Source organism: Brachionichthys hirsutus, chromosome 11 (assembly GCF_040956055.1).
Source record: "Brachionichthys hirsutus isolate HB-005 chromosome 11, CSIRO-AGI_Bhir_v1, whole genome shotgun sequence".
Lineage (NCBI taxonomy): Eukaryota > Metazoa > Chordata > Actinopteri > Lophiiformes > Brachionichthyidae > Brachionichthys > Brachionichthys hirsutus.
The window spans coordinates 10,285,206-10,296,160 of NC_090907.1; the positions used below are offsets into that span (position 1 = coordinate 10,285,206).

Below are 10,955 nucleotides of genomic sequence, written 5' to 3' on the forward strand. Positions count from 1 at the left end.
CAACCATTAACTCACACTATGTCCTCTATAACCACCTCTGCACCAATAAGAAAGCAGGATGCTGCTTTCTTATTGGTGCAGAGGTTCATCACGGCCTTGTTCATCTGTCTGGGATTTATGAAATGTGTTGAAGGTTTGCATTGCAGACATGAATACATTTTAGGCCGTCGTCGTGGTGGTTCTGCTATACATGCTTTTTGTACTCTGTTCTTTTTATCTCCATGCAGTTGTCACGTGTGGAATGTGTTTGGACTTTATTAACCCTGATGAACGGGTCTGTGGTTAGGGTCTTCAACAGGAAAAGCAGGCCTAGCATTGCAGGCTGCACACAGTATTTATATTTGGATATGTGTATGATTCTGATTAGCTTTGAAAATAGTTCATTTTTATTGTCATTATTGAACAAATTGACCACTTGTTATACATTTTGCAATGCAGTTTAATATATTGTAAATAAACAATGGCGATTGTTTTGAAATCTCTTGAACTGGATTTATTCAAATGTGTCTCAGTCCGTGTTTTTGCGTTTCGACTTCAATGTGGAGTTTGGATTTGCTTTTCTTTGATGAGGCCTCAGAGATTAAACGAAAAAGAAAAGCTGCTGTTAAGTGTTGACAGCAGCGACCCTGCGAATCTCTGGAAGAGCACCAAACTCTGTTTTGTCCTGGTAATTGGAGGGGGTGAAAGTGTTATGCTCCAAGGCTTTATCTATAATAACTAATAAAGATAAGACTTAAAGCCACAAGTGGCAATTTAGTTCAAATGTGTTGATTTTATTTTGCTTTTTCTACATAATGGAGGAGACTCATTCTGACAGGCTTTTGGTTTCAGGCTTTAGGAAACAGAGACGAGGACTTGCGTATATAAAATTCTGGTTAAAGATGGCCCTGTTTCATCATCATCGTCATCACAAATCCTGCTGCGTTTCAGTAATTCAGTGAGTTTCATTATTGGCCACATGCATTGAATTTGATGGAATTTGTTGCAGTGAGTTTTCAGGAAGCAAAATAACCTTTTCTCCAATATATTCCCCCGAGTTGGGCTTACTGTCGAAGAGTAATTTATTTGGATAACTGCAAACGGACACATTGATTGGTTTGGTGTCACTTGAATGTTCCACAGCTGATGACATCAAGTAAAGCAGAAGAAAATTACCATGCTACTTTACAGTGGCAATTACAATTTATATGTAGTCTGGAGATTCTGTGAGGAGCCAGTCCTGGTTTTATAAAGCTGATGTGGTCTTTCCCTGGAAGCGACTGATTTTGAAAGGTGAAAGGTCGTGGGAGGGCATTTCTCCCAGGATGAGGTCACGCAGAATCTTGCCAACGACCGGTCCAAACTTGAAACCGTGACCTAAGAAGAGAAGGCGCAAGTAAGCACAAAAACCACCTGCTGCTGATTAGCCTGTGTCTCCTGTCTGAGTCAAGGCTCAAGCCTCACATGAGTAGATACATGCATCACTGAAATGCACAAGGAGCTAATGCTAAATGAATACGACTTGCTCAGGAGACAAGGAGTGATATGGAAGCATTTTATTTCTAAAACGGCCCATCTGTGTTGCTGAGGTCAAAGCAGCGAATCGTAAATGTCAGCAGGTCTGGAGGAATCGCCGACCGACAAAGGTTCGCGGTCTCCTGTGGATTCAGTCCAGCTTTGAAGTATAAATGCTTCGTTCTGACAGTTTGGCTTTTTAAATTTCCATCCGGTCAGAGATGAGAATAGAAAACCTCAATAGATGGCTGGGCCCACAGGGGGACCATGTAGCCATAGCAACGCCCTAGTACTTGCGCTATAGCTCTCGTGTTGGGCTTTGATGGCAAATGCTGAAGGAGCGGGAATGGAAACATTTTATTTGCTGTTGTAAAGCCATGTGAACCTCCCCAATATAACTTTCAGCTTCTAAATGTGCTGCTGGAGAGGAGGTGGAGGAACTCTAACAACATCTCTGAGCATCATTGTCAAGTTCAAGACTGAGGTGAGGGCTACAGTCACACGTAGTGGATTGTTGCATCTGGAGAACGAGGTGAGACTAGAACTTTTATGATGATCAAGCCATGAATGTTTGAAGTAAACCATCCAACGAGGGAAGCTAGCGCTCCCTTATCAACCCAAAACATAAACCATCAAGTCAATCCTTCGTAGTCTGTAATCACCTCCTGAAACAAGTCTGGAAGGAATCCCTGTCGGCTTGTGCACATTTTCCCCTTCTGACGTCAGGAGGGGAAAATGCGTGTGTGCGTCCCTCAGTCTGCGCTCTCTTCTCCGTCACGGTGACCAGGAAGCTGAGCCGAAAGCCGAAGCTCTCCGTTTACCGGTCGATCTCCATTCCTACCCTCGCCTGTGGTGACGAGCTTTGGGTAGTGACGGAAAGAACAAGGTCGCGCGTAAAAAGCGGCTCCAGTGCGAGACGAGGAGCGCGGAGATCCCCGCCCCTCCTCTCGGGGCTGCTGGCGATGGTGGGTGTGTTGTGGGTGTGCTGTTTGGCCAGTGGTGGTTCTACCCTCAGATCGGATCACGCTGTTCTAGTGGTCGTCACTTGAACTGGTTTTGGGTTGCGGGGAAAGCATACTCTTCACAGATTGGAGTCCACTTTGGCTTCTCTTGCTCAGTTTGCTGCAGTCTCCGTTTTTACAGTGTATTTTGTACGCAAGTACGCTGGAAAAACGTCCCTTTCTAATAAAAACCTGTGCCGAAACTGATCTGCTGCAGGGACAGGGAGCTTTTTTTCAGAAGCAGACTTTGTGAGTGACACTTGGAAGGTAACTCCGGGATTTAGTTTTTCACCTGAACCTGCTGGCATCATCCTTCTGGTGGCCATTTTTAAATAAACGTTCATGGTACTTCAGCCGTCCCAGAACTAATTTGCGTTTACCTGAGAATCCAGCTCCGATCACGATGTTGCCGTGCTCTGGGTGGTAGTCTAGCACAAAGTCATAGTCTGGCGTTAGCTGCAGAAACAGCATGCAGCACAAATCGGGGCTGTAAGTGTGATATACTGATTGAACATCAATCAATCAATCGGTCGATCAGTCACAATGTTAAATCTTTCTGCAGTTTGATACGACAGGATTTCATTTCCTCTACTCCCCCCCCCCCCCCCCCCCCTGAATGTGCAAGGAGGAAGACAGATCTGAGTCAGATGGTTTCCATGACGATCCACATTGTTGGAGAAAAGGACTCAGATTTGAAATGAATAACCTAAACATTGTTATATGTTATATGGAGAAGAAAGTAATTGTGGATCGTCACGGGAACCATCTGACTCAGACGGTCTCCCTCCTTGTGTTGCTTTGTGGACTCTGGAGCTGTCCCCATCTTTGTGGTGCTGGAACGTCTCCATCTGCACGACAGGTCTACGATAGAATACGTAATGACCTCAGACAAAAGGTGACTCTTCAGCACAACTGTAGCGAGCTTCAATTTAACATTCCATTCTCTTATCATTATCCTCCGTCACTGGTAATGGAACAAAACTCCCGCTGTCAGGATGAGACGAGGTCACAGAAATCCTGTTTTCCTGCAGCACAGCTTCCTTCAGTGTGTCTGTAGTCAAAGCGGCGGCACACACACACACACACACGCAGGTCTGCTGTACCAGTAAAGTGATTGTAATAAATGAAAATGCTTTAAATCAGTTTAGGATTTGGCAGCCAACCAGACAGGTTGTTGATCTCACACAGCAGGGTAGTCGGATCCCGTTCTTCAACATTAGCTGAACATTCATATAAATGTTTCAGTAAACGCTTTTCCAATGTTTCCTGATGATCCGCACACATAAAATATCTTTGCTGTATTTGGTTGGAATCCCAACACGACCGTTTTGTATTGATGCAGACCGTGTACAAGCAGCTTTCCACCACAACAGGTTCTGGGACCAGGCCGGGGAAACAGCGGGCGATGTAGGCCTTGAGGATGTCAATGTCAGACCTGTCTGTCTGCAGGTCTCTCTGGTCTGGATCGGTCTCTTTACCCGCATGGAAGCATATCTGCACACAGAATGAAAACCTCACATCCATCACTCAGTTCATGTTGCACCATTCCATTAGCATCCTACCCCATCTACCCAGACCCCTGCATCTGTCAGGCCTCCCATGGTACACCCATCAGTTTGTACCAGACACACCCCAGTCTTGACAGGGGTTAGGGGCTGGACTGATGCCTTCAGGTGCCCTGAAGATTCTAAGCAACACAAATGTTCTGGCGGACTAATTATTGCACATCATCTGATGCAATAACTATTCACCCGTGTTTTATCCACTAGCCTCACCTGATGCTCCTAAATGAGCTGGTGCCGGCGCTGTCACTGGCTTTATTACATCACCAGCTGGACGATGTGTTAGAATTAGCACATCAAACAATTTAGAGGAAGCAATTGCAAGAAATTGAGACCAGGTTCTGCGTCGAAAAAGAAAAACCTCGACTGAGAACATCCCAAACCACAGATTGTTCACTGAGTCCACTCAGAAGAGGTCAAGTAACAAGAAGATCTTAAAGCAAACGAAAGCGTGAAGAGTAAAACAGACTCCTAATTCAGTGCTGCATTGTGTGAACATTCTACTGTTTGTCACTTCAGTTCTCTTCCTGAAAGACACTGGACGGTGAACGAGTGAACGAGTGGGACGTGCCTTCATCAGGCCTGGATACTCATTGGACGGGAAGCCGTAGATCAGCACTTTAGTCTCCGGGCTTTCAGTCACTGAGAAGCAGGGGAAACCATTCTTCAGTTGATATGTCCCTGGAACCTTCTCTTTCCAGTAGCACACGTTGAGCTTCACCACCTGCAGTTACGAACCAAGGTTAACCATCAGTGCACTCAAACGTACAGCATTGAGATATCCTAAATGCACCAAAATGCTTTTTGTTGGCATGAGTTAAACTCCATTTTCCTGGATAAACGGCGCATAGTTTGTGTGTAAGTGAAGGTGAAGGAGCGTTCTTCAACGAGGTGTTTGGGGCATAGCCAGATTTGATCCATTCCATTCAGGTGTTTCACGTTGCTGATGGAGCCTCTGCAACCTGATGATGGCCATTATTTCATTTGATGTTGGTGATTTTTGATTTAAATGTAAATGTATATGCAAACGTGGGAAGACTTATCCACTATGCAATGACAATAAAGGCTTTCTGTTCCATTTCTACTTGCCATTCAATGCTTTCTCTTCATCTTTGTTTTCATTTGGATTTTCATTATTATGATGAAAAAACATGGAATTATGTAGTAAACAAATTGCAAATGGTATATACATACACGTGTATATATACATACACACACACACACGTGATGGTATACATACATGCATCAATCGTTTTTCTTCTCTCAAAAACAAAGTGGTTGGAATCAAAGAAATGAACTTTAGTGTTCATACCTCATGACTTGTGTCTCTTAGCTCATGTATTTTTGTGGTTCTTATCAGCTTCCTTCAGAAGTTGCAAATCTAAACCGTTGATGCTCAAACATGACTGATACCTGAATCCTATGTAGTATTTGTGACGGCTTTATGGCTCTAGATGATGATGAATATATGTATTGTAATGTTAGAGCAGTACAAGTACAGTCACACAGTAGAATGTATTACAGTACAAGTACAGTCAAACATCCTGTCTAAGAGGAGCATTTCAAAAAAGCCCTTGCGGTCTCGTTTCCGTTGAAAGTCCTTCGTACATAATTCATAGACATTTAACAATACAAATAAAAATACAAAAAATAAATTACTCCATTGATGCAAAATAACAATAAATTAAAAAGACACAATATGTACAACGTAGGTGGAGAAAAGGGGGGGAATGGGGGCAAGGTAAGGGGGAGGCGGATTGATCCGCCCCCCCTGAAAGGGGAATTTTCAGGGTTGTTTTGAATGAGGCCATCGAACAGTTCCACCTTTGGGGGGCCAGTATTGTAAAAAGATGATTTATCCATGTTAGTCCTGTAGGAGGGGGTAATCAGGTTGTTGTTTGAGCTCCCTCTAGTGTTGTGGCAGTGGGTGTCACTAAATCTGTGGATGTGTTTATTCAGGTATGCAGGGATTGGGGGCAGAGCTGCATTGACTATTTTAAATGCCATTCCCATTTTGAGTTGTTTAACCCTGTCTGTAATGGATGCTGGTAGCTCGAATGAAATACTCTGCATCCGATGAGAGCCTGACAACATTTGATGCTTTTTGCACCATCCTCAGTGGATGGTGAGTCCACCGGAGGTTGGGCTGAGCTTGTCTGAGCCCCGCGGACAGAGACTCTGCCACCAGGCGCTCACATACGAGCCCCAACGCCCCCGACATGCGCCTGGCTCCATGCCAGGCGACGTCATGGTCCTTGCTTTTAATTCTCTCATAGGGGCTCCCCCTTGAACTGCCACCTTATCGCGGTGGGGGAGTCTGAGTGCCCGAATGATCCCAGGGACTCTGTTATCGGAAGCTTATGCTCCCATTAGGGTCTTCCATGCTAATCAGGTCCTGGGTGATGGGTCAGACTAAGACTAGTTCAAAATCCTCTCTGAGTCGCAGTATACTACCCCGCCTTAGTCCAGATGTCATATATAAGATAACATGAATACCTGTAGTGGCAGCTGCAGTCCAATGTGAGCCAGCACTTTATTGGACCAGGGTCCAGCAGTGATCACCAAACCTTTGGCTCGGTAAACTCCAGCAGGCGTCGAAACCGTCACTACAGGGCCGGGCTTGATGTCCGTCACAGTCTCCTTGTCTCGTATAACCCCACCCAACTTCAGAAACTGTCCCTGGGAAACCAAAGGACAGAACGTGTCAATGATCCCTCGGCAGCATTTGACTGGTGATTTTGATTGATTGGTAACAAGACGCTTTGGGCATGTCCAGAGGAGAGACGGGGACTATATCGGTAGAAGGACACTGAGGATGCAACCGCTAGGGAACAGGGCTAGAGGTCGACCTCGGAGAAGATACATGGACGTAGTGAGGGAGGACGATGCAAAGGACAGGGTGAAGTGGAGAAAGTTGGGTTGCTGTGGCGACCCCTCACGGGAAAAGCCGAAGGTACAGTAGTAGTTGTAAGTCTCAAAATGTGATGACGCCATATAAAAATAATAGCAAAAAAATAAAAGTCCGGCCCCCTCCACCAGGGATTGAAGCTGAAACACGTTTGTCTTTGATGAAACAGGTTGATTGATCTCTTCTCTGAGAGAGTACGAGTTCACCTTAATATTATCTGCATCGCAATACTCGACCTCAAAATTCACTGCGATATCATGGACGCATTCCTGTCCCGGTTTGCTGTAACCACAGAGATCCACACCATACCCTAAAGGGGATCACACAACGGGCTCCGACTCCAGCAGCTGATCTGTGATGTACCTGTACAGTCTTCAGCGTACGGTCAGCATACACAATCCCTCCATCTACGTCCACCAGTGCTCCATCTCCTTCACGCAAATTAACATGAGGCACGTGCTGGCTGAAGTTCTCTTTATTCAGAAGCACCATAGGAGCATTGTTCCTCTGCATGGTGTTCTTTATCATCTGGTAACTCCGACTGTTCTCGGGTCCCATCACCAGATGTCCCGTTTGTCTGTGGACGGATATCAGTGGAGGCGTTAGATATTTCTACGATGAACATCAAGCGATGCCGAGTAGAAATATTCATACATGCACGCTTACAATCCGTAGGACACTTTCAGATGCTTCTTTTCTATCCACTTTGTATTAATGACATATAAAACATGACACATATCTAACATGGTAGGAACAGGCTAGGGCCCATCTGATGTGGTATGTGACATTTATTTAATAGAACAGTTTCCCAGCGTCACCTTTAGGTGTCGCCAAAGGGCCAACAGCTGTAGAAACATGCGTACGCCGTGAGGTTGACGTGATGCACCGCACATTTCAAGGTTTTTGTCAATACACATCTTTTGTACCATCTCTGTGATTGCCAACAAGGGGTTTTCCACCAACAATGTCATGCTTTGGTCTTTTTTTTCACTCACTAAAACGCAAAACAATTCAAGACTATTTTGTAAAGTGTTTTTTGTTGATTTTGTGTCTCATTATTAAAGGGAAAAACTCACTTCCCCCACGTTTCTACACTACTATGGTGATTTGGGGTCCTTATCAACCCAAAACAGCTAATCAATGCTTCGTAGTTTGGGTAGATCTGTAATCACCTCCTGAAACACGTCTGGAAGAAATCGCTCACGTTCTGCGTGCACATGCGTGCGTGAGTCCCCGTGTCTGCCCGTCCACGCTCTACGGCATTTTCTCTGCATAAAGTTTATTTTTGGTGGTAATGTTCCGGCAAAAATGGGCAAAAATGTTTTAGTGTGTGGTAAAAACTGTGAACGAGACGCTTTATGGAGCGGGAGACAGACAGCGATAGACTGCGCCGATCCGTCAAGGTGACGAGGAAGTTGAGACCAAAGGTGAAGCTCTCCATTTACCGGTCGATATCTGCTCCTACCCTCGCCTGTGGTTACGAACTTTGGACCCAAAGACCAGGGTCACGGGTACAAGCGGCTGAAATGAGCTTCCTCCGTAGGATGACAGTGGGGAGACGCTCCCTCAGAGCGCAGAGTTTCTCCGCTCCTCTTAGGCACATTGAGTCTCTCTCTCTCTCTCTGTCTCTCTCGCTCTCTCTGTGCCCTGTTCGCACAGCCTCATCTGAACATTTCTCATTGTGATGCAGACATGTAATGCCAGCCCAAGGGCACAGGTGGCCTTCAGCTGTGGACCCATCAGTCAAAGCTCTGAAGGGGTGCACAGGGGACAGGGAGACGCACTGATTCTTGGAAACATGACACGGCTTGGTGCCATAAACTATTACCCTGAGACACGAATAATAAAATTAAGTTATTCAGCCGTCTGGTGCTGAGAACACACAGAGCTACTAGAAGGCTGCTCACAGTTTAATGCCACATTTCCAAGCACAAAAAAGTCCTCCCCAATGTGCAAATGAAAATCAGTGGTTTAGTGAGATGAAAAAAGACCCTCTTGCACAATTAAAGGCAGAGAAGCGGTGACAACTCTCTCGTGTTCCGTTTTATGGGTTGCCACTGTGTTGCTGCTGTACAGCTTACCTGTACAATTGTACACCTGTCTCCTTTTCCAGTTGAGCCCACAGCTTGTAGCACTCCTCCATCATGTGACAGTAGAAGTACTGCTCATAGGCCTTCCGTATTATGCGAGTCTGGCCATGGGAGCTTCCTCTGCTGTGCGGCAGGACAAACTGGAAGAGATGAATGCATCAATCGGTGGGGTAATTTTTAATAAGTAATCTGCTTTTGACTTCACTTGCTCTTGCACTCAATGTCAGTTTAATGGCTTCGACAGAGCAAGGTAGATGTTTATTTGTATTATTCATTTGCATTTCAGTTGTTTTCTTGTGGGGATTGTTTTTTTCTGGAAGAAAAGGAGATAAGGAGACCTGGCAGTAGAACCAGGAACTGCAGAAGTGTATACAGGAAAAGAGGTTAGCTGGATGGAAGTGTCTAGGAGAGGTAGCTGTAGAGAGTTTTTAAAATATGCTGAGGTTCTCCTTGGGGGTGACCAGGTTGGATAGGATTAGAAATGAGACAATGAGAGGGACAGTGAAGGTTAGACGTTTTGGAGACAAGGTCAGAGAGACCAGACTTCGATGGTTTGGACATGTCCAGAGGAGAGACAGGGACTATATCAGAAGGATGCTGAGGATGGAACTGCCAAGAGGTCAGTCATTCCTTTTTTGGCTTCTTCAGTTGGCCATTATTACTAATTATTTATGGTGGCACGGAAAGGTCAATTGGTGACTAATTTGAAATTGGCCCTGGGTGTGAACTGCCTGTTTGCCGAGTGTTAACTGGTTAAGCAAGAACGTACAGCTGTAGCAGCAGCCATGACTTTAATACCTTCATGTCGACATGTCTCACTGTCTCAGGGACACGGCTACACGGCTCACTGTCCCAGGGACACGGCTACACGGCTCACTGTCCCAGGGACACGGCTACACGGCTCACTGTCCCAGGGACACGGCTACACGGCTCACTGTCCCAGGGACACGGCTACACGGCTCACTGTCCCAGGGACACGGCTACACGCCTCACTGTCTCAGGGACACGGCTACACGGCTCACTGTCCCAGGGACACGGCTACACGCCTCACTGTCTCAGGGACACGGCTACACGGCTCACTGTCCTAGGGACACGGCTACACGTCTCACTGTCCTAGGGACACGGCTACACGTCTTACTGTCTCAGGGACACGTCTCACTGTCCCAGGGACATGTCTCACTTTCCCATGGACACTGCTACACGTCTCACTGTCCCAGGGACACGGTGACACGGCTCACTGTCTCAGGGACACGTCTCACTGTCCCAGGGATGTGTCTCACTTTCCCATGGACACGGCTACACGTCTCACTGTCCCAGGGACATGTCTCACTTTCCCATGGACACGGCTACACGTCTTACTGTCCCAGGGACACGTCTGTGTGTCTGAAGCTGCTGTCCAGCTTGCAGACCCCTGCCCACATACCTGCTCCAACAGGAGGGTGGTCTTGCTGCTCCTTGCCAGCTGATAGGCGGTGAATGAACCCTGGACCCCAGCCCCGATCACGATGCAGTCGAACTCCGTCGTGGCGGACATTCTGGACGTGGGTCGCACAAAGTCCACAGCTCTGTGAAGTTACTGCTTCTATTCTCCATACGCTGGAGACAACACGCCCTTTTAAACCGATGTGGGGAGCTGAGCTTTCCGTCCCCGAGGATGAGCTGCGAGGCGCATCGCGAGAATACTTCATGCGTGTACATCGACTGATTAGTAACTGTTTGGGATTAAATTGATTGAATATGATTGAAAACGTTAATGAACGCTGTTCAGCGCCTGTTCGGACAACAACAGACAAGATGTGAATGCCTGACAGACAAAATCAGGGGCATATTGTAGCGTCCGTCGGACGCTGGAATAAGTGTAACGGAGTAAATATGGATGCAGTTAAATCCTGCATAAAGG

At 46.3% G+C, this 10,955-nt stretch overlaps 1 protein-coding gene across 1 annotated transcript; it reads right to left on the reverse strand.

The window, feature by feature from the left end:
- Positions 1–1,157: 1,157 nt before the first annotated feature.
- Positions 1,158–10,589, reverse strand: pipox (pipecolic acid oxidase). Its single transcript, XM_068745559.1, has 8 exons — positions 10,479–10,589; positions 9,047–9,195; positions 7,329–7,542; positions 6,554–6,736; positions 4,629–4,781; positions 3,840–3,989; positions 2,876–2,951; positions 1,158–1,356 (listed from the first exon to the last, which is right to left on the reverse strand). Exons 1-8 carry the CDS (start codon positions 10,587–10,589, stop codon positions 1,226–1,228), a joined length of 1,167 nt encoding a protein of 388 aa, XP_068601660.1. The 3' UTR covers positions 1,158–1,225.
- Between the last annotated feature and the right edge of the window lie 366 nt (positions 10,590–10,955).

Coding starts and splice junctions, on each gene's coding strand:
- pipox (XM_068745559.1), bottom strand. CDS start 10,589: ATGTCCGCCACGACGGAGTTCGACTGCATCGTGATCGGGGCTGGGGTC. Junction 9,196..10,478: donor CCACCCTCCTGTTGGAGCAG/GTATGTGGGCAG, acceptor CATCTCTTCCAG/TTTGTCCTGCCGCACAGCAG. Junction 3,990..4,628: donor AGTATCCAGGCCTGATGAAG/GCACGTCCCACT, acceptor TTCTGTGTGCAG/ATATGCTTCCATGCGGGTAA.